The sequence below is a fragment of the Triticum aestivum genome, chromosome 3B (assembly GCF_018294505.1).
Source record: "Triticum aestivum cultivar Chinese Spring chromosome 3B, IWGSC CS RefSeq v2.1, whole genome shotgun sequence".
NCBI classification, from domain to species: Eukaryota; Viridiplantae; Streptophyta; class Magnoliopsida; order Poales; family Poaceae; genus Triticum; species Triticum aestivum.
In genome coordinates, this window is record NC_057801.1 from 677,992,774 (window position 1) to 678,016,367 (window position 23,594).

General features: G+C 47.9%; 2 protein-coding genes across 2 annotated transcripts; both read right to left on the minus strand.

Moving 5' to 3' along the window:
- Positions 1–1,780: 1,780 nt before the first annotated feature.
- LOC123067685 (heat stress transcription factor C-1a-like) lies at positions 1,781–4,278 on the minus strand. The gene is made up of 3 exons (XM_044490380.1): positions 4,039–4,278; positions 2,657–2,851; positions 1,781–2,488 (listed from the first exon to the last, which is right to left on the minus strand). The coding sequence occupies exons 1-3, from the start codon at positions 4,276–4,278 to the stop codon at positions 1,781–1,783; spliced, it is 1,143 nt and encodes a 380-aa protein (XP_044346315.1).
- A 7,323-nt stretch (positions 4,279–11,601) lies between these two features.
- LOC123066045 (heat stress transcription factor C-1a-like) lies at positions 11,602–12,799 on the minus strand. The gene is made up of 2 exons (XM_044489206.1): positions 12,532–12,799; positions 11,602–12,432 (listed from the first exon to the last, which is right to left on the minus strand). Exons 1-2 carry the CDS (start codon positions 12,766–12,768, stop codon positions 11,755–11,757), a joined length of 915 nt encoding a protein of 304 aa, XP_044345141.1. The 5' UTR covers positions 12,769–12,799; the 3' UTR covers positions 11,602–11,754.
- Positions 12,800–23,594: the final 10,795 nt, after the last annotated feature.

Genomic DNA, 23,594 nt, shown 5'->3' on the forward strand with positions numbered 1-23,594 from the left:
GGCGACATGCGACTTAACAAAAAGTGCATGACTATAAGACAACATCTTCAAAAGGAGTCGTCACTCGCAGGTCGATGTTGGTTGATCCAATCACACGTCAAACTTGGGGCTATCACCCCTGAAATAGTACTTCAGGCCAATACCTTCGATAAGGAAAGGACGTGTGCCATCGCTTGAGCCATGTCCGATTGATTTCATAAAGGACAAATTTTACTCTTTATCTTTTTTACGAAGCCGTCGTATATCCCATTAAAACACAACTAGATGGCATGGGCGGGCCCACCACAATTCATGTGTATTCAGACTAATATCTTTTTTTTTTTTGAAAATGAGGATCACCCCGGATTCTGCACCAGAATAATGCATGCAGCCATATTATTAAGCAAAAAGTCGGCAGTTCAGTACAAGCTCACAAAGGGAGCGAAACTAAAGTGAAGATAAAAATTGCCACAACCGGCAAAAACAGGTCAAGATGAAAGTTATCAATATGTATTGCTCTATCTGATATAAATAACAAAGGGAAACCACCAAATGTTTATCGTGATATACTTGTGGCATATTGTGAGTTGTGACTCACGGTAGAACTCAAAAATAATGGATCATGAGTTCAATACACGTTACTAGTATTTTTGTGGAAATTATTTTCATCAACATTTCCCCCTTGCATTCTATATTACTAACAATTATTTTGTTGGTCTTTGCACCTTCTTCTTCATACTCTATTGGCTAATTTATTTTGATCAGCACTTCTAATTTATATATGTATTACACAACAACATACCATTTGTTCTATGTTTGTCGAGTGTAGGATCATTTGCATTATAAGGAGCACTTTCACCGGCGACCATACACAACAATATTTGGAGAACGCAACAAAAAAACTTGAGGAACAATTCCATGTGCATATGGCTAATTCTCTCGACTAGGAATTTTTTGCACCGCACAAAAATGTTTAGACAGGTGTTCTTTATAGATTTGCAAAGTATTTGGCGTTCTTTCGACAAAGCTAATTAATACCATGGTGCCAAAACCTGCTCTTGAGTTATCTCCCATTCAAAATATATATGGTGCCAAAACATGCTCTTTAGTTATTTTCTATTTAAATATATTTTGAATACGCATCTACAAAATCTTGGCCCCCCAGATGGCCGTTCATCAAGATGCGGCTTTGACGAGAATCACACTAAAATCAATGAAGGAGGTCCTCAACGGACATTTGATCTCGCAGATCATCCGACGGGGCATGATTAGATCATGCGATGGTAAACAATGACATGTTCAAGGTTTTGGTATCTATCTTGAACAAACCGCGTAGTTGGGCGGCTTTCATGATCGGTGTTGTCTCAGCATGCAGGGGATCGCTCGTGTGAAAGAGAGGACATGCGGAAACAAAAGCTTGTGAGAGTTAGGGTTTTTTGCTCTGTGTATGCAATGGTGACATGCACTTTCGATTCAAGGGTTCAACGACCAAGACGACCGTTGCTTCAGGATGCTAGTCTTTAGGCACACGTGCATGAAGACTTTCCGGCTGCCATGAACAAGGTCATGCCGACTCCGGTAGGGGGAGCGATGGCAACGACGTGTCGACGACTTGTTTTAGTGACGATAGTGGTAGGACCTTGGTATAATTCTTGTTATGTCCCCAGTGCTTTGTAGTGAACTTTTATGATTGACTCGGGCTTTTTCGTAGAAAAATGTTGTGTACAAATGATTGCTAAATTAGCAAGGCTGTACACTAAGTACAAGAAGCTAGTGCATGTGCATGCACTATGCGCCATGTTTAGAAGAAACACTGGCCAAGTAGGCAGAACGGGAAGGGGATCTCCACTGCGGTCCCACTGTCAGTTATGCCCGTGCCGCTGCCGCTGTCCCTGCCGCCGCCCTCGAACTCCGGCACCTGCTGCACCCCGGAGCTCGTGGAGGGCTCCTCCAAGGTTGGGAGTTTCAGTGGCATCGGCTCCGCCCATTGCCCGACTCTGGCGCCGCACATGGCTTCGTCGCCGAGAGCCAATAGCGGTGAAGGCGCCAGGTGAAGCGGGGGTGCAATGGGAAAGGAAGCAAAATCACGGGAAGGCAACTTCATGCGCTGCAGCTTCTTCTCGGCTGCCTGTTGGAGCAGGTGGAGGGAGGTGGCGTTGGGATCCTCGTCGAGCCGGGCGAGGAAGGGCATGAGCCGGTCACTCAGCCGCTTCGTCGCCTGCAGTCGCCGGCTCATCCGCGCCAGCTGCTCCCCAATAGCCGTTTGCTCCTGCCGCAGCCTCCGAACCTCCTCGAGCAGCGCCTCCCTCCCCTCGTCGTCCTCTCCCTCCTCCACTTCCTCTCCTATATTGGCCATCACATGCTGCTCGCCGCCGCCGACTAGAGACGAGCAAGAGGTCTCGCCGCGCTTCTTCTTGCGGCGCACGATGCGCGGCAGAAGGTGCGTCTGGCCGCGAAGGAATGACTCGTGCGCGAACTCCCATCGGTCCGGGTGCACCTTCCGGAAGCCCTGCACAGCAATCTCATCGTAGCACATTAAGCAGACATTTCGCAAGAGTACAGTGCACGTGCAAGCCTAGATCGAGTACCATTAACAGACTACGGATCACTAGTATTACTAGGACAACAAAGGCCAAAGGAAGGCGGCACGGGAAAGGATGCCTCACTAGGTACTCACGTAAGAGTTGAGCTGGCGGACGAAGCTGGAGAAGTTGCCGTGCTTGAAGAAGCATGGGAGGAGGAGCTCCGAGAAGCCGGCGACGTCGGTGACGAGGAAGCTGTTGTTGTCCCTCCCCCACCTAACGAGCGCGTCCGTCCTAGGGTCGCTCACCAGCTGGTACGTCTTGGCCACGAACGGTGAGCGACCCTCCGTCTAGGTGAGTAAGTCATCTTAGGTTGTGCACCGTGACCAAGGAGGAGGGGAAAACGAGAGACCATAATGTTTATTTGCTAATTAATAGCATTGCATGCAATGAACTAACCACTGCATGTCGTGTTTAGTAGTCTCAAGTCATTAAAAGCATGCACACTCCTCATCTCTTATTGGTTGATATGTCAAGAAACAAGAAACGAGGTAGAAATTAATGCACCGCGCCTAAGTGTTTTGAGATTATTTGGTTTTCGTACAATGACTTGCACACCTAGACGGAGGACAATGAAAGGATCTCGCGCTGGGGGGATGCATGCTGGAGATGTGTGGTGAAAAAAAAGGATTCCACCATGCAAGATATAGCTCGCTTGCCATGTTTTGTTTTACATTAGACCCTAGTTGGGAGCCGTTTACCTGAAGACTGTAATAAAAGTAGCTCCGGAGCGTGGACTGTATGCTAGCTTCAGCTTTGAATTTCGTTTCAGGACATGCGTTCCCTCTTTCCTTGTTTGGGATGGAGAACGTGTGATGTATGTTCGCTGGCTTCGTTTTCTATGAAAATGGGGCTCGGGGGGCCATCGCCCTCCTGTTGATCTAAAAAAAAAACCCATGAGTGATGACCTTACCCCATTCGTGGTTATTAATGTATACAGTATAATTGACGTATGTGAGCTGGGAAAACAGATCCCTTCGCATACTACTAGTAGTATGGCGATCGATCCCCAGCCTTCTTATTGGCGTCGCCATCGCATTCCGGTGATATATCACTGAAACCGTGCCGCCTTTTGGACCAGAGCTAGCGTGCTCCAACAGTGCAGAAATGACAACCCAAAAATCAAAACCCAGCTAACCCAACTCCAACTGCCTCGATCGTCTGGACGTGGTCTCTCTCAAGCTTGTTCCTCTCGATCTGGCCGCGGAGTAGGAGCTAGCACATACCAGGCTGTCCACTTGTGCGTGCTCTCGTTCCTCTCCTCGCGCTGTGTTGGTAATGCGATCGATCGCCTAGCTCGATCAACTGTACAAACACTATGCTTCTCTTGTAGCAGTACATAGCATCAGATGATGACAACCCGACAAATATGGACCATGGTTGTAGTAACAAAATGCTATCGGGCGTTGGGGCCGCTCCTCGTGCCCTTAGAGCATCTCTAGCAGACCTCGCAAAAAGCCTCGACCCACAAAATAACCGTCAAAATGCGGGTTGCCGCGGAAAATCCCGCCCGAACAGACCCCGCGAACGCGGCCGACCCGTTAAATATTTTGCGGAGCGCGGCAAAAGATCTCCCGCAACCTTTAGATTCACAGGGCGGGAGGTCGACCCGAGCTCGACCCCTATCCGCAGCGAGATTTGGCGGGAGGGACATCTCCACGCGGCCGTTCCCACCCCTCCGCCACCATTGTCCCCGCCACTGCTCGCTCCGGTGCATCTTCCCCGGCAGTTCTTCGCCGTCATGGATGACTCCCCGCCGTCCCCCGTCACCATCGAGGTCGCGCACGCTCAATCCCCTCCGACGGATCTCATCGCCGGCCATGTTGGCCCCGCCGTCGCCCAAGGCACCACTGCGCCTGCCCGCAAGCGGCGGGGCAACGTGGTCGTGCAGGGTGGAAATCCGGCTGCCCCCGCCGGGAAGGCCGCGCTCCGGGCGCCAACGCACTGTGTGATCCCGACCGGCGGCGGAGAAGGTCGGCAAGGTCTCCGGCGTAAAGCGGAAGAGGATTCCGGCTGCAAAGAAGCGGAAGGCCTCCGGCGTCGGCTAGTGCGTGTTACAGTGCCGGAGATGTTTTCTCAATGGGGTTTGGAACCAATGTCGCCGATGTGTTCAGTGCACCAGCCGATGATTTTGGTGCCGGAGTTAGAACAAGTGCTGGAAGTGGACTCGGTGGTTGCGATGACCTCGATGGACTCGGTGGCGCGGAGTGAAAATCGACCAAGATGATGCCGGACGTGGTCGTCACTTTTGCAAGACCCCCTTTTGCGATTGTCCTACAAAACTAAGCTTTTATTTGCATGTGAACTGTGTTCTATTGTTGGAATTTGAACTCATTTGTCGGAATCCATGTCAAATTCGGTAATTGGGCATCTTCGGTTTGCAGGACAACGCGGCGGTGCCCGAGCAGACCCCGCATAGCCGACCCGTAAAAGAGCATATTCACCTAATATCCTTTTTACGGATCCGTTTTGCGGGGCCTGAGTCTGACCGCGCCCGCGCTGGCCCGCATATACCATTTTTCGTGAACTGCAAAAGCATTATGCGGGTAGGCGTTTTACGAGATCTGCTAGAGTTGCTCTTAGAGCTTAGAACCTGTAAAAAACAGTCAAACCTTGATATTTACGGTACAAACCCGAAAAAAACACCCCGGTTAGATCCCGTAAAATAGCATATCGCGTAAATTTTTTTACATGCTCCCCTATATTCGAGCCCCAATCTTTTATATCTAGTGGATTTCAGCAGTTTTTGGAGGATCGTGTAAGCCGGTCAACATGGAGCAGGGGGCCTCGCAACGCCGCACGCGAGCAGTGAGCGGGCGGAGGAGCTCGCCGCCGGCAGGCCGGAGCATCTCTGGAGCACATGCCGGGCCGGAGCGTCGTCGGAGCGTCTCCAGAGCATCGCCGAAGCAAGTAGCGGGCCACATCATACGGCAGACCAGATTGGCGATGTTCTGCCCGGTCGGTTCAAGTTTGTCCATGCGTGCGTCCAAGGAAAAAAGAAGCATGAGGGGAAAAAAGAAAAATGTATTTACTATGAATTTTTGGGATCTGTTCTACCCCGATGCTTCACGGTAGCGTAAATTCATTTACAGGTGGTGAGATGCTCTAGGAGCATCTCCAGCCGTTGGCACCCCCAAGAACACCACCGAACCAAAAAAGTTGGTGTCTTGGGGGTCATCCGGCAAAATTCGGTGAAATAAAGAGGGCATCTTTTTAGTCACACCCCACCCCAAACAAAAGTTTGTGAGGAGAATGATTAAGTAGGCCAAGAAAAAGAACATGTGGTGACACACGATTCGCCGAAACTTTCGCCGGCACCCCCAAAAGCCCTCCAACGTGCCGGGTTTCGCATGGGTTTGCCGGCGCTATTTTGACGTCCTAGGAGGTGCTAGGGCGTGGCTGGACCGGGGCGTCCTGAGGAGGCGGCTGGAGATGCTCTAAAGCTTTATGGGAGTAGGGCAGACGCTGCGATGCAGGTGTGCTCTCTTGGAAAATATCTTGTCTGCTCCAATGCTTTTGGGATGGATGGGAACAACTGGGGCCAGTCCTGCTGCCTCCTCGAGTTTGGCTGGTTCCCAGACTTGGCTAGCTCCTTGACCCTGTTTCCAAAACGGGGATGTATCTGTCACCTTGTGTCCATATTTATGTGGTCTTAGGTTGGTCATAGTGGGGAGTAACTTAGACTAGTGTCATATCTAGTGTCATGCATATGACAATGTCTTTGTTACTATCTTCATAGTGTAAAGTAACATACAAGTAGTATCATAAATGATTGCATTTATTACATTATAGACTCATTTTGCTTTGGGTTGCGTTATGTTACAGTAACATATTATGTTACTCCAAACACCTCTCTCTTCATTAACTATATGCCACATAAGCAAACTTGTCTTGGAATGCGCTATGTTACTTGCTAAGTTACTCCCACTATGACCAGCCTTATCAACTGGCAGTAGCACAATAATTGATGTAGTAATTACGTGGAGCATATCCAACTAGCTGCCTATCCAACCAATCCCTCCAACCACAGTTGGGAGTTTGATTCCCATTTGTCCGTCCAGGTCATCGTGTTTGTTTTAAACCCTTATTTGTCCGTACATGCATTCATGTTTCTCATTTTCTTATATCTTGGGTCACTTATATGTGATTGGTAGAGATGAAGAGAGAGAAACAAAAGAAAGAATAAAGAAAGAGAAAGTTGTGGTCCGGGGTGGGCCGCATCCTACATGGCGGACTGACCAGGCGTGTCCGCGAGCCCTCAGATCCTCCCCACATTTGTTCTCATATGAGGGTTTGCGGGCAGCCCAGACGTATATAGATGATGTGAGGGGTCCGGTTGGGTCATCTTTTTTCTTCTCTCTCCTGTTCGGTCAGTGACCAGGTGCGTCCGCGAACGAGGATTCGAGGGCACCAGCCATAGATGCTCTAAATCCATGCAACATTGATCAACATAGCAACATTCGATAGCACATAGTTCAAACATAGGACAGATAGCACATTGTTCATGCATAAGACATTCTACATGAAACATATAGTAGGAAAAAGGACATAAAGAAAATAGCATCCTCACTGGCGTTTGCCCTTCCCCTTAGCATCTCCCTGGTGGTAGTACAACTCGAAAATGGCATAGGGACCGTCGTCGGACCGTAAGAGTTGGAGGAGTCGCCGGCTATGGAGGTGTTGTAAGAGTTTTGTAGGCCCGCGAGGGCACAAGTAGGCCGAGCTTACTCCTCGGCCTTCTTCTTAGCTTCGATATGCGAAGCCTCACCGCCCTCCTTGAGTGGAGTCATCGCCGGGCCGCGCCGATGGCATCGATGGAGGGGATGGCGCCAAGCTGCTAGATCAGCGTCGGGGCACTGGAGATGGCACTGGGTCACGTGTCTTAACCTTGGACGACCAGTGGGCGATCCGCTCGGCGAGCTCCTGGGCATCCTCCGCAGTAGGGAGCTCCACTCGATGTTGTCCTCCGATCTAGATCCGTATCCGGGCATGGTGTCGGGAACAACCGGAGGGGATCCGACCAGAGAGAGAGAGAGAGAGAGAGAGAGAGAGAGAGAGAGAGAGAGAGAGAGAGAGAGAGCTAGGATTAGGGTTGACCCGCGCCAGGGAGTTGATTTTGTGGGGTCTTGGGTGGGCCAGAAGAGATGGGGTCAATGTAGTGAACATGTCCGGATCGTCCCATATCCACTTCATATTTGGGATGGGTTTGCGATAGTCCGAACTGTCCAGACATTTGGGGCCGGTTTGAGAAGGCCGGTTGGGCCAGTCTTTCCGGATATATGGGGCAAATTTGGAGACCTCTCTTAAGTGATGCTTTTAGCTTTTGCCTTTTGCTAAAACTAAAAAAAAACTTTTGCCTTTTGCTAAAAAAGCTTTTGGCTAAAAGAAAGCTTGTTAGGTTGCTCAGTTGGAATTGGTGGTGTCAGGGTGAGTTAATATGTGAGGTACTCCTGCGGCCCTTTCCTAATCCAGATCGATCCAGGCTGATGGTCAATTGGCGATATGTCACTGGTTTCTAGTACATGTCACGAAGAAATTCATACTATCATCTACCTAGGCATGTAGGGGTCGACCAAATATACTGTCAAATAAATGTAGAGATCGACCGAAGAAACATCTGCTGAATAAATAGGCAATTTTTTGATTAAATTAATTCAAGAGTGAATTATGAGCATGACGTAAACAACACAAAGCACATACTGATACTTGATCATATTATCGCGTACTAGAAAAAGAGTAGAAACATCTACGCAAATCACTAGCTAGTACGCCTAAAACAGTAATAAACAGGAGCAGGATAAGCGATTTATACCCTCGGATCGGCTAGGCAGAGGCCACGGCGACGGCGGCGTCAGTGGTGTCCTCGGCTCCAGTTCACATCACTATACCCTTCATGTACGGACGGGTATCTGTTATAGTGAAGTCCATAGTCCATAGTACATTTCAGACAACACATAATTCTTTCAACAACATGCCAATATACATCACCCGAATTAGAAACACAATGGCTCAGTTTGCTCACAACAAACGCAATGTCAGACCTCGTTCATACATGAGTGAACCAATAATTTGGGAGTATCTCTATTGATCTTTAGTTGTGTCTTCGAACTTTCAAATTAGCACACTAGGACCATATGGTGTTTGAGAAATTTTATAGCCCGAATATCCAAAACGACTGAAAATCTTCTCAACATAATGGGATTGCATATGTGTAATCCCACCCTCATAGCTTGATGTTTAAGATAACATCAGCCACCCCAAGGTCCTTCATCTCAAAATTTTGAGATATAAATGACTTGGCCTCCTCAATCACTTTGAGATTGGTTTCAAATATCAACATGTCATCAATATTAAAGCACAATATAACTCATTCGCCCTCACCATGGCGATAGTATACACATTTGTCAACTTCATTAACAACAAAGCCGACAGATGTCAAGGCTGTATTGAACTTCGCATGCCATTGCTTTGATGCTTGTCGTAGGCCATATAAAGATTTCAGCAACTTGCACACCTTGTCCCTGACCATCTATTACAAAACCATTTGGCTGTTGCATGTAGATTTCCTTGTCTAGCTCTCCATCCAGGAAAGCCGTCTTAACATCCATCTGGAGGACGAGAAGACCATGCGAGGCCGCTAACAGAAGTAATACTCTAATGATGGTCAGTCTGGCCACACCTGAATAAGTATTAAAGAAATCTTCTTCTTCGTTCTAGGCATAACCCTTGGCCACAAGTCTAGCCTTGTACTTTTTAATCGTACCATCGGGCCTAAGCATATTTTTGAACAACCACTTAAATCCTGATGGTTTGCAACCATAGGGATGTTCAGTGGTTTCCCATATCCCGTTATCGATGATGGAATCCATCTCGCAACGGACCACATCTCTCCAGTAGTCAGCTTCTGGAGATGCATACGCCTCTAAAATAGAAGTGGGAGTATCATCCACGAGGTACACAAGGAAATCATCATGAAAGGTCTTTGCAGTACTTTGTCTCTTGCCCCTACCAATGGTTTCCTCGTCATCCTCCTCAGTATTTTCATCATGTGTTTGTTCAATATATTCCATAGGAATGACAGGCTCAGGAGCCTCCTTAGATTCCTGTCTAGAAGTGCTTTGCATATCTCTCATAGAAAAAATATTCTCAAAAAATGTAGCATCCTAAGACTCCATAATTGTACTGACCTTCACGTCAGGTACCTCAGATTTCACTACTAGAAATCTATAGCCAACACTATTCTTAGCATAGCCCAAATTAACACAGTCCACAGTCTTTGGTCCAAGCTTATGCTTTTTGGGGATCGACACATTTACTTTCACCAAACAGCCCCAAGTACGCAAGTACGAGGGTGTCATCCTTCTCTTCTCCCATTGCTCATAGGGAGTGACCTCATTGTCCTTTGTCGGAACATTATTCAGGAAAGACATGATGCCAATATAGCCTTCCCCGCCATGCCTTAGATAAACCCGATGTATCTAACATTGACGTTAACCAAATCATTTAGAGTATGGTTTTTCTGTTCTACAACCCCGTTTGACTAGGGTGAATAGGGAGGCTTCCTCTCATGAATAATGTCATGCTCCACACAAAAAAAAAATCAAACTCATTCAAGAAGTACTCTCCACTATGATCTGACCGGACTTGTTTAATTTTCTTTTCAAGTTGATACTCAACTTGTGGCTTATAGACTTTAAAGAACTGGAAAAAATAGCATGCTATATCGCCGCTAATAGCACGCTATAGCATGTAGAGAATTGTCTCGCTAAATTGACCAGTGTACAATGTCTCGCTAGTGGCACGCTATAGCGCGCTATAACACGCTAATATCATATTTTGAGGGGCAGGGCTATTTTGTATATCGCGCCATTTTTTACTTGGTTTAAAGTAGTGTAGAGCCTCACCTTTAGTATTTAATAGATACACATAGCAATATCTAGTGGAATCATCTATCAACGTTATGAAGTATTTCTTTTCACCTTTAATCAGCACACCATTCATCTCACAAAGATCAGAATGTATGAGTTCTAGTGGTGCCAAGTGTCTCTCCTCCGTAGCCTTGTGAGGCTTGCGTGGTTGCTTAGATTCTAAACACGAATGACACTTAGAACCTTTGGCTAAAGTGAAACACGGGATTAATTTCAATTCCGCCTCATCATACCAATACTAATGTGACAAAGGCGTGAATTCCAAACTTTAGATTCATTAACACTCGAATGAATATTGTTCATGACTTTATTACAAAAATCTGCAAGGGAAAGACGTGACACCTCCACATTCGTAACCTTTTCCAACAAAAAGTCCATATTTCGTAACAACTACTTTTTTAGACTCGAAGATCAACTTAAAGCATTCTCTACACAGAAGGGAGCCACTAACGAGATTCTTCTCGATGGCTGGGACATGCTGCACGATCCTTCTCGAAGTAAACTTCAAATCGACCGTGCCAACACGATGAATAGAAGCACTCGCCCCATTCTTCATCAATAGGGACCCATGTTCTGTGATATGGTAAGAAGAAAATAATGAAATGTCAGCACACACATGAATATTTGCACCCGCGTCCACCCACCAACCGATGAACTGACAAACTAAAAAACACAGTAAATAAATTATCATACCCAGTCTCATTGTTGCTCATAATCATGTTGGAAGACTTGGAGTCCTACCCTGGCTTCTTGTAATTTTTTTGGTACTTGTGGGCCAATGTTCCTCTGAACCACAAAAGCAACCATCTCCCTTCCTGTTTTTCTTGAAGGTCTTCTTACCCTTATTTCTTAAAGTCGGTATTCTGTTGGACAAAATTATTTCCCTTGGGCTTGTGGGAAATGAACTTCCTCTGATGTACCATATTGGTGACAGAAGTACCTTCGACCTCTTTTCTGTGCGAGTCATTTTCTCTCGAGTTTTGCTCAACAATTAGATGGCCGATGACATCCTCTACTGAGAATTCATGCCTCTGATGTTTCAGAGTGGTAGCAAAGTTTCTCCAGGAATTAGGGAGCTTAGCGATAATTCATCAGACAACAAATTTGTTCGATAACTCATACTTAAGAAGTTCAAGCTCGATGACATGCATCTCGCTCCCAGCATCGGTGGTGCCTTTTTTTAAAAAGAAAAATGCGTACAAATGATTGCAAAATTACTAAGCAGAAGAAGGTACTATTGCATGTGCATGCACTACGCGCCGTGTTTAGAAGAAACACTGACCAAGTAGGCAGAACGGGAAGGGGGTCTCCTCTGCGGTCCCACTGTCAGTTAGGCCCATGCCGCTGCCGCCGCCCTCGAACTCCGGCACCTGCTGCACCCCGGAGCTCGCGGAGGTCTGCTTGAAGGTTGTGAGTTTCAGTGGCATCGGCTCGGCCCATTGCCCGACTCTGGCTCCGCCCATGGCCAATAGCGGCGAAGGCGCCGGGTGAAGCGGGGGTGCAATGGGAAAGGAAGCAAAATCACGGGAATGCAACTGCGTGTGCTGGCGCTTCTTCTCGGCCGCCTGTTGGAGAAGGTGGAGGGAGGTGGCCCTGGGATCCTCGTCGAGCCGGGCAAGTAAGGGCATGAGCCGGTCACTCCGCCGCTCCGTCGCCTGCAGTCGCCGAGCCATCTGCGCCAGCTGCTCCCCGACAGCCGTCTGCTCCTGCCGCAGCCTCCGAACCTCCTCGAGCAGGGCCTCCCTCCCCTCGTCGTCCTCTTCCTCCTCCACTTCCTCCCCGATATTGGCCACCACGTACTGCTCGCCGCTGCCGACTAGAGCCGAGGAAGAGGCCTCGCCGCGCTTCTTGCGGCGCACGATGCGCGGCAGAAGGTGCGTCTGACCGCGCAGGAATGACTCGTGCGCGAACTCCCATCGGTCCGGGTGTACCTTCCGGAAACCCTGCACAACGATCTCATCGTAGCAAATTAAAGCTAGCAGACAGTTCTTTCAAGCAAGTGTATGCACAGTGCACGTGCAAGCTGGAGGAAGGGTACTCACGTATGAGTTGAGCTGGCGGACGAAGCTGGACAAGTTGCCGTGCTTGAAGAAGCAGGGGAGGAGGAGCTGCGAGAACCCGGCGACGTCGGTGACGAGGAAGCTGTTGTTGTCCCTCCCCCACCTGACGAGCGCGTCCGTCCTAGGGTCGCACACCATCTGGTACGTCTTGGCCACGAACGGCGCCGTCTCGAGCTCGCCGATCAGCCCCAGCGCGAGCTCCGTGTGGAGGCCGTCCATCCTAGCTATATCCTATGTACCAGCTGCCCACTTCTCCCCACCACGACCGCGCGGCGGACCTCAGACACTGGGAGTTCCCTCTACTCTTATCTCACTCCCGGACGTCAAAATCCCTCAAAAGGCAGGCAGACAGGTGGATTGCTCGCAGAGAGGGGCCGGGCGCTGGCCAATTTTATGCGTGACAGGAGGACGCTAAACGCCTAAACTAATACTGTAACCCATGTGATGAGCTTACAGTATAATTGACGTCTGTGGGCTTGTAAAACTGGACAAGATCCTTCACACGCTACTAGTAGTATGTCGATCGATCCCCAGCCTTCTTGGTAGGCGTCGCCATCGGGTGTTCTGGTGATTATCATTGAAACCGTGCCGCCTTTTGGACCAGAGCGTGCTCTAACAGTGCAGAAAATGATAACCTAAGTATCAAAACCCAGCTAACCCAACTGCCTCGACCATCTCGACGTACGTGTGGTCTCTCTCAACCTTGTTCCTCTTGATCTGGACGCCTACCCTCGGTCCTCTCCTCGCACTGTGTTGATAATGCGATCGATCGCCTCGATCAACTGTAGAAACACTATGCTTCCCTTGTACTGGTACACTACAGTCTCAAATGATGATAACGCGACAGATATGGACGTAAGTACTGTGCTTGTAGTAACAAAATATAGAGAGAGTTCCTTATTTGACACTCTCTTAAAATCATGTTTCTTATTTGACGCTGGAAAATTTTTCTTCCCTATATGACCTATAGTCTTAATTTCTTTCCCTATGTGACACTCTAGTGCATTTTGTTCACGTGAAAAGACCATTTTACCCATATGTATAATGTGACCACAAATATGTACAAGATAATAGTTGTTCAAAAAAAATCAGTCAAGTTATCCATATGTGACATCATATATGCTGGTATTGTCATGCCAGTCAATTTACTACTGTGCTAAGAAATCATGACCGAGGCCTTCGATGGTTCATGTGCTAATTGACCTCACGGTCTGGATAGTTTTTTTTTTTTTGCGAGGGTAAAGGGAGTTTTTATTGCAAATTCATAGAGTTACAGTCGAGAGGCAATACATCCTCAATACATGGAGGAATCGAGCCTAGCCACATAGCAGTGGCACGCTCCGTACGGCTATAGTATGCCAGCCGATCGGCAACTCTATTCTGAACACGACTAAGTTTCTGAGGAACAAACTCCCTAATACCAGATAAGTGCTTGATCTCCATCACTAGCTGACCATACGCTGACCGTTGGAGAGCATCCGTGGCGAGACATGATAAGGCTTCGGATGAATCTGATTGAAGGATCACCGGGGCCTCGGAGTGCTCAATGGCCAACGCCATACCCTGCATCATCGCATGTAGTTCCGCCTCCAAGGGGTCGTTGCAGTGAAAAACGTATCGATAAGCTGCAAAGAGGATGACTCCCTCGCGGTTCCTGAGTACCATCCCGATCGCCGCAGAGCCGTCTTCAGCCTGGAAGGAGCCATCAACGGACAGGGCCATAGACCCTGGCGGTGGTGCCGGCCATGGTAGGGCAGGAGACACCCTTGTGTGGCGCGGTGCCACCGGGGCTGCCGAGGACATTTTACCTTTGAGAATCTCCTCCACAGTGAACTTGCCAGCCAAGTTGATAGATTTGTAGTAACTGTCCAAGAACTCAACGGAGGCCAATACTGGGGGTGCTTCCTTGCCATGATACAGATCATTCCGAACCTGCCAAATCCTCCAAATCAACAGGATTGCCATATCTGCAACTATCTTTGAGCAAACGCTGAGGAGTGTCATGAGCCATTCCTGTCCGTTATCAACCAGAGCGTCATCCTCCGGCAGAGGCCACCTCCGACGCATGTTGACCCACAAAGTTCTAGCATGTGTGCAGGCCACCAAAGCATGAAAAGTAGACTCCTCCTCAATCCCACAAAGAGGACATAGGGATCTGGTCGCCAGATGCCTTCGATTTTTACATCGTTGTGTTGCAAGCATACCAGTCGCCACTCTCCACGCATGAATTTTCATTTTCTGTGGAACGTTGGCCGCCCAGACGCAATTCCGTACCACGCGATCTCCAGCCGGGTGTGTGCTCGACGACCCATTGGCAAAAGCGATATTGTGATCGCATGTGACCAGCTTATATACACTTCGTACTGAGAATAGACCAGACTTCTCCGGGAACCATGCAACGAAATCCTCGCGGTTACGCGGTGAAGCCCTGATCTTTAATATGTAGTCCACATCCATTGGCCAGAAAAACTCCCGGAGACGATCAACACGCCAAGCACCATTCTCGTCAATGAAATCGGCCACTCGGTTCAGTCGACAAGTCCCCTTCGGGGTGATAGGAAGAAACGACGACGGCCGAGGGATCCAGGGGTCCCTCCATGTGCGTATGGTAGCACCATTGCCTACCCTCCAGATAACACCTTGCTTCAGCGGGTCAAGACCATGAAGTATGCCTTTCCAAGCAGAAGAGCCATTACCAGAGAACGAGGTATCCAAAAGCTGTCCCGTCGGGTAGTAACGAGCTTTCAAGAGCCGTGCACATAGGCTATCCGGTGAATCTAGCAATCTTCAAGCTTGCTTGGCCAGTAAAGCTTGATTGAAAGCCCGCATATCCTTAAACCCCATGCCACCCATAGATTTTGGTAGTCGCAACTTGTCCCAACTCATCCATGTCATCTTCTTCTTCCCATTCTCAACGCCCCACCAATATTGGCGGATCATGCGAGTCAGCTCATCGCATACCGATGCCGGTAACTTAAAGACACTCATGACATAAGTAGGTATCGCCTGTGCGACTGCCTTGATCAATATTTCCTTATTTCCAGAAGACACGTATTGTTCTCTCCAATCAATAAGTTTCTTTCGTAACCGATCCTGGAGGGTTTCAAAGTTTCCCCTATGTAATCTTCCTTCCGGGACCGGGAGGCCCAAATACTTAGGCTCAAAAACTTCCTGGGTTATTTCCAAGACCGAGTTCACCTCATGTATCACAGATGGCAAGCAATTTTCTGAAAAGAGGATGGAGCACTTCGACGGGTTAATCAATTGTCCAGTCGCCGCCGAATACGTGTTCAACACACTCTTAACCAAATTAGCTTGCTGTTCCGAGGCTTGAAAAAATAGGAGTGAGTCGTCTGCAAACAAAACATGCGTAATCACCGGGGCAGACCTGCATATCTTGACCCCTTGTAGGCCATCCTCTCTCACTGATTTATGCAACAGGGAAGACAGTGTATCAGCCACAAAGAGGAAGAGAAAGGGTGATAAGGGGTCACCTTGACGGAGCCCTCTTGAGGGGGAGAAGGCCTCCAGTAACTTGCCATTGAATTTCACAGAATACCTCACAGATGTAACGCATGACATAACACGGGATATCCAAGCCTCACAGAAACCCCACTTGGACAGAGCCCTCTCCAAGAAGTTCCAGTCTACACGATCATACGCCTTTGAAAGATCCAGCTTGTAAGAACACCATGGCGAAGAATTTTGCCTGACGTTTTGTATGTGGTGGATACATTCAAAAGCAATTATGGAGTTATCAGAGATAAGCCTACCAGGGACGAAGGCACTCTGATTTTCAGAAATTAGCTCATCCAATAGTGGCCGAAGCCTATTTACCATGCACTTGGATACAATTTTGTACACCACATTGCATAAGCTAATGGGTCTAAAATCTTTGAGTTCTTGCAGATGTTGCACTTTGGGAATTAGCACAATAGTCGCGTCATTAACACCATCCGGCATGATTCCCCTAGTAAAGAACTCCTGTACCGCTGCCATGATTTCCACCTTAAGAGTCTCCCAGTTCCGTTGGTAAAACCTGGCCGGAAAACCCATCACATCCCGGGGCTTTCAACGGACCAATCTGAAACAACGCATTGGATATCTCCTCCTCCGTATACGCTCTGCATAAGGCCTCATTCATCTCCAGCGAGACTTTAGGGGTGATAGTATCCAGAACCTCGGTCGGATCCATGGTGATCCTTGGTGAAAACCTCTTTGAAGTATGAGCATGCCATCCTTTCCATCTCCGACGGCGCCACACACCAGGACCCATCTTCTTACCGAAGTCTCTGTATAAGATTTCGCCTCGCCCGCCACACTGCCCGACGGTGGAGGTATTTAGTGTTACGCTCCCCCTCCTTCAACCACGTGATACGAGACCGTTGCAGCCACAGCATCTCCTCCCAGTACAGCAACTCATCAAGTTCCATCATCTTTGACCGGAGTTGAGCTCGGTCCGCTCCTGATAGCTGCAGGTCAGAGAGCTGGCCCCGCAACCATTCGATCTCTTTCAAAACATTCCCGAAGGTAGATTTGCTCCATTGCTTCAAATCTCCCATGACTTGTTTCAGTGAGATGGCAATTGATCCCAAGTCACCAGCTGGCCGGTGCCTCGCCCACGCCTCAGAGATGATCGAGGGGAGCTTCACATCATGCTCTCACATGATCTCATACCTCGATACAGTCGGCTTACGTCCCGGCTCCTGCACCCCCTCGAGGTTTATTAAGAGTGGTCTATGATCCGAGCAGGAGGTGGCTAAGTGCACAACTCGGGCCGCCGGAAAAAGATCCCGCAGAGCCTCATCAGCGCAGGCCCTATCAAGACGCACTTGGACATTGCGATGGACGTCCTGGCCATTATTGTATGTATAGGGGATCCCCGAGAACCCTAGGTCCTGTAGCTCACATGTTACCAAGCAATCCCTAAACGATTCCATTTGAGACTCTGATCTAGTCACTCTTGAGAGATGTTCATGCTGCCATAAGGCTTCATTGAAATCGCCACACACCACCCAAGGATCTTGAGACATTGCCCTCGGCCGACAAAGATGATCCCACATGCGATGACGATTTTCCACACGTGGTTCCCGATAGACAAAGGTTCCTCTCCAAGTAGTACCAGAACCCACATCATAAACTCGAACATCAATAAATCTGTTACATGATTCGAGCACTGTCACTGACAGTGTCTCCTCCCAGAACAAAGCAAGGCCACCACTTCGTCCGTCACTGCTAACACCATGAAAGCCTTTTAGGCCTAATCTCCACTTGAACTTCTCCACTTTAGCTGCTTCTTGCCTAGTCTCACAAAGAAAGACTAGCTTGGGGTTATTGGCTTTTGAGAGGGCCAACACCTCACGAACTGTCCGGTGGTCCCCCCCCCCCCTGGCAGTTCCATGATAGGATATTCATTGCGTCCGGCGGTCCTCCTCGAGGGAGGCCGCCGATCTCTCGTTGTTGTCACTAACGGTGTTCACTTTCAACCTCTTGCTGCTTGAGTTACTTCATGTAGGAGAGCCAGCCCCCTCCGGAGCAATTTCCTTACCATCAGTGATGGCCAACATTGTTTTTGGGACTCCAGAGCCGTCACCCAGTGGCTTCCCTGCCTCCTCCAAGTCCAGCCTCCTTTTTGGGGCTAAAACCCCATCCGCTCTGACACTAGTTTTCTTGATCGGGCTCGTTGCTGTGTCCAACACTTCGGCGTCATAGGGAGCATACTGAGGTTTCGAGCTACCAGGCACCTTGTCATCAGCCTTCATTGGCGCATATCCAGTAGGTTTAGTAGTACGCTCCTCTTGCCTGGGTTTATTGGGAGCATCTGCATAGATCCATTCACCAAACTTGAGATCCTTCTCCTCATGGATACCCAGACCGCACTCTTTGTGATCATGACCAATCAGACCACAGAACTTACAAAATCTAGCAAGTTTCTCATATCTAACCAGGTAAACCTGGCGCTCCTTAGCGCGGACGATGCTGACGTACTTTGTGAGGGGCTTGCGGATATCATGTCGCACCCGAACCCTACCATAGTCACCGCGGGTGTTCCCGTTCAACCGCATCTCCATGATTTCTCCCGCATCCTTTAGCAGCTTTTCCACGATGTTTTGCTTGCAGTAAGGGTCTGGGAGCTTGTGAATCTGCAGCCAGATGGGGATGTGGAAGAATTTCACCTCCTCCGTCTTGTTGAAGCCATCGTACGGGCATAGAAGCACCGCCATGTTACGAAAGAGCCAGGGACCTTGCTTCATCATGCGGTCCCAGTCCCCCAAACAGCACGCTTGGACGACGAATCGATTAGGGCCAACAGGCCTAAATCTTATTTCCTGAGCAGGGTTCCATGCCGCCCTCATGTCCTTGTAGAAGGCTGAAGGGCTAAAATTCCTGTTAGTATGAACCCTAGCCAGGGCAAGCCAGCGGACGCTCTCTTGAATCTCAGGATCATCCTCATCGATCTCCACATCCGCAAAGTCATCGTCGTTCAGATCCAACTTTTCCAGAAAGTCACCCAGATCTGATCGTGCAGCCGCGGCGGCGCCGCTGCCGCCCGTGGCGGAGTGAGCGTCGGAGGGGGACGCCATCGCCGTCGCTATCTCGGTGTAGAGACGCCGAGAGCAGGGAGGGGCGAGGGCGGACGTGAACCAAGGTCGATCGGTGGTGGAATTGCCGGGTAGGACTCAGAGGCGAGGGAGATCGCCTAAGAGGAGAGAAACCCTAGCCGCCAGGCGTAGGGGAGTAATACACTATTTATGCTTCTCACGGTCTGGCTAGTTGTCTATACGTATTTGTGTACATACATGCGGCCAGCTTGCCGGCCGGAGCGTAGATATTTAAATACGTACGCGCACCCTGACGATCAAGCGAATACATGTATTTTAGCTTCGTATGACCCGGTTCATATTACATACGCATGTTGGCTGCACCGAACCGGGCGTACGTTCCTGCTAGCACGCAACTTTCTTCCATACAGCTATAGGTCCTGCATGGGCCATGCAAATACGTGCACATGCACTAATGGCATGCACGTAGGTGATCACCGAAGCACACACAAAAGTGCTTAAAAAATTCATTCATTTTTAATAATGCATTTTAGTGTTAAAGCACACGTACAAAAGTACGTCAAATAGTCGCATTCACAAACCATACCGCATGAAACTAGACCCACAACTGAATACATTCTAAATACACACGCATCCCAAAAAAGACCAACGGAGGAGATAACATGTTCAGTTGTGCTCACTCTCAGAAACGAATTTTTTCTAATTAGGCTCAATGCTACATATTTCTGGTCACATTATGTACAGGGGCAAAAAAGTCTTTTCACATGTACAAAATGAACTAGAGTGTCATACAGGGAAAGAAATTAAGATTATAGGTCATATAGGGAAGAAAAATTTTCCAGTGTCAAATAAAAAACACAATTTTAAGAGAGTATTAAATAAGGAATTCTCTCCAAAATATATGTGCTGGGGCCTGCCCTTAAGCTTTACGGGAGTAGGACGGACGCTATGATGCAGGTGTGCTCTCTGCGAAAATATCTTTTCTCCTCCAATGCTTTTGGGATGGATGGGAACAACTGGGGCCACTGGTGCTGCGTCCTCACGTTTGGCTGGTTTCCAAACTTGGCTATCTCCTTGACCCTGTTTCCAAAATGGGGATGTACCGGGTCAGTACTCATTTTGTGTCCATGTGGTCTTGCAACTAGCACTAGCGCAATAATTGATGTAGCACTAATTGACACCCAAAAGTAAGTACTACTAGCTAGTTTCGTGCATCTCCTATTGATTCTAACTAGTTTCATCAATATCATTTAGCATGCTTAATTATCAGTTTGATTAAACTCTACTTCTCGTAAAGTGCTTGTGGCAGGAAGCTGGGAATGATTTTTGTGGATACTACGTTTGCAAGTTCATCTACAACGCGACGGCCTCTAAGTGGGGCTACTCTGAAAAGCAATATGAAGTACGTAAACAAAAATATTCACAATTCTATTTTATTATCATCAATTGTGTTGAGTTTCATTCATATATATGTATTGACCCTCTTCTTTAAATTAGTTGTGGCAGATGCGGGATGAACTCCTACCACATGATCGCATACAAGCAATTCAAGAGGAATTGACAGGATTCTTTCTTGACCATCTCATACCTAAAGCCGGAGAATACCATGTGAAAGTTGAAACCGATTTTAGATGTTAGGGGTTATAAGACATGTTATATTGTATATATGTAGTAGCGTCGGATAGATATAAGAAAACTTGTTGTTCGACAAATCTCTCGGAGAAAGAAAGGTCTCACTTCTCTCTGTATATATATGTTCAGGACGATCTTCTGTAATTAATGGTTTCTTCATTTGCTTACTAGCTAGCGTGTCGAGTTCTCTCTATACGTATAGTAGCTAGCGTCGACCAAGCACGGAGAAAGAGAGGGCACTTCTCTCTATTAGCTAGCTAACACAATATGATCAAACCCCTAAATTAACCCTCGAAAACCCCCTAACCCCCCCCCCCCTTCAAAAAAAGCAAAAAATCCAGCTCCTGCCAGCTGCTGGCGCGTGGAGGCCTTTTGGTCCCGTTTGGTATTTCCAACCGAGAATAAAGGTCCTCCTACCTGGGCGCCCCGCAGCGGCCACGTGGAGCCCCTTCTATCCCGCTTCGTAAGCGAACCGGGACTAAAGGTTTTGGGCTTTAGTCCCGACCCTTTAGTCCCGGTTTCAGAACCGGGGCTAAAGGGCCTTTGGAACCGGGATAAATGGCCCGTTTTCTACTAGTGAGGCCACAATAGCCACTTGCATGATAGCCATGCAGTAGCCTTGGTTTTCAACCTGAATATTTAATAAATGTCTGCTTGGTTGCTCCCGTTATATCGTTGTTTCGGTTATGTTTATGGATCTGTGTTCACGATCATGCAATGTCTTCATGCACTTTGTTATCAGGTACTACTTGCTAGTATTATTTTCGTATGCCATGCTTGGTAGTAGTACATGCTGGAGATAGTGATCTCCATCTAATGCATGTTTATAGTCTGTTATCAGTACCATTATTATCCAAGTTTATCTGCATCCAGTAGCTAAGTGCTTTATTATTGTTGATAAATGCTTCACATGTTAAGAGGTTATATTTCTAGTACATGTTCATGTTGATATCATGTTCATATGCATTGTGGTTACATCATGTTATTTCATTATGACTCAGCTGTTTACTTTTCAAGTTTAATCGGATATTAGATGAACTTGAACATCTGTTGGCTGAGTCATATGCCATCGAGACGAGCTGGCCAGTGCAACCACATTGGCCTTTATGGGAAGGCCCTAATGTGGGTTATTGTCATGCCTCTCGCTGGTGCCTCCAACAAGGAAAGGTTATGGGCGCGCACTACCCTGATCATGTAGGCGGTCATAAGCCTTGTGAGCCCGAGTTTGGTTATGTGCACATGTCCCCGTTTGGGACTGTTTATTGTTTTGCCACGATGGTGGGCATTAGGTGTCACGAGGTGAAACGGGGCCACCCATGACTTAGCCCAAAGGGGAGTTTGTCGAAGTGGCCGGGAGAGTGAGATAGCAATAGATTGGTTTTGTCGGAACGCCGTTGGTCCACCCGAACGGGAGTGCGAGGCCGTGGGTTCAGTGGTGTGGGTACAATGTACTAACCTCTGCGGAGTGTGTCTTTAATCTATCGATAACCGCGTCCGTGGATATGGGCCCAGTTCGTAGTAGGTCACACTATGAGCCAACTGTAATAATAACTTGCTTAATAACAACCCCGGTTAGGCGATGAAATAAGTTGGTTGATCTTTATGTGATCATGAGAGGATAACGTAGGTATTGTGAATACCGAAGTTGATTGATTTTTATGTGATCGTGAGATGATCACGAAGGTATCATGGATACCGAGGTTGGTTGATAAGTTGATGCATGATATGGTAATATGGTAACCTCCGGACAAGAGTAAGTGGGTGCATGATAATGTAACCTGTTGCATGTTAGTATCACCATGTCATATGGTCATGCCATGCTCATGTTGTTCTAGTTGTATCATGTTCACTTTGTGCATGCCAAGTTTTTCTTTTAGTATCATGCTCATGATTGCTTTAACCTACTAATGCCATGTTGTTGTTTTTCTTGACTACTTTTGGTTATTGTGAGCTTGCAAGTACATTCAATGTACTGACCTGGCGTGTCATGCCAGTTTGCAGGTCGTGCCTGGATTGCTTTCTTGTTTGGTGTGGTTCCCGTGTTCGCGAGCTAGGATAAACGTTCCAGCCAGAGTACCTGTGGATTGGAGTCCATCATCGCCATTCACTGTTCCGCTGCCAGTAGAGGTTCCGCTGCCTCGAGTTGTTATGCTGCTTGCATAGAGAAACTGTGGTTGGCGTAGCTTCACCATGCCAATGTTATTCATTGTAATATTGGAGACCTTGTATTCGTATTCGTTTTGTAATAGAGACCTGATTTGTTCTATGCTGAGCAATGTTGTATTCCAGAAGACTTCTCCTCGGTCTCTGGGATGGAATATGGGGCGTTCCGGTTTCTCTGAGCCGGGGTGCCACAATGTAAGAATGTGATTAAGAGCTATCAGACATTTAAGAAACTCCGAAGTGATAGCATTGGATTATATCCAAATAGCTAAGAATCTGGAAAATCCCTTTACTGAAGGGCTACCACGGGTTGTGATAGATAATGCATCAAGAGAGATGGGTATGAGACCCGCATGAGTTGCCATGGTGGTAACCTAACCTATGTGACCGGAGATCCTGTGAAGTAGGACCTGGGAAAACAAGCCAACGGTGAACTGAGAAGAGTAACTTTACTAACCCACTCCATTGGAGATGTAATACTCTCAGAAACTGTACGATAGGTTGAATGTTGTCTTAGTGTGTTCCAAGGCTTATGTAAGCAAGACGCTATCCTACAGAGTGATCTTTGGAGGAACACGCCTATATGAGCCTGACTTCTGGTCACGATCTATGAGATTGAGGTGATCTCTAGCAAGCTCATGAATAGTCCAGAAGTGTGACTAATATGCTCCACCCGAGGGGTCAACC

Bases quoted from the DNA above. Each gene is read 5' to 3' on its own strand.
- LOC123067685 (XM_044490380.1), bottom strand. From the start codon at position 4,278: ATGCACCGGAGCGAGCAGTGGCGGGGACAATGGTGGCGGAGGGGTGGG. The intron at 2,852-4,038 runs GTTATTTTGTGG...TTACTCACCTAG, and splicing joins CGGCAACCCGCATTTTGACG to ACGGAGGGTCGCTCACCGTT. The intron at 2,489-2,656 runs GTGAGTACCTAG...ATTGCTGTGCAG, and splicing joins TCCGCCAGCTCAACTCTTAC to GGCTTCCGGAAGGTGCACCC.
- LOC123066045 (XM_044489206.1), bottom strand. From the start codon at position 12,768: ATGGACGGCCTCCACACGGAGCTCGCGCTGGGGCTGATCGGCGAGCTC. The intron at 12,433-12,531 runs GTGAGTACCCTT...ATCGTTGTGCAG, and splicing joins TCCGCCAGCTCAACTCATAC to GGTTTCCGGAAGGTACACCC.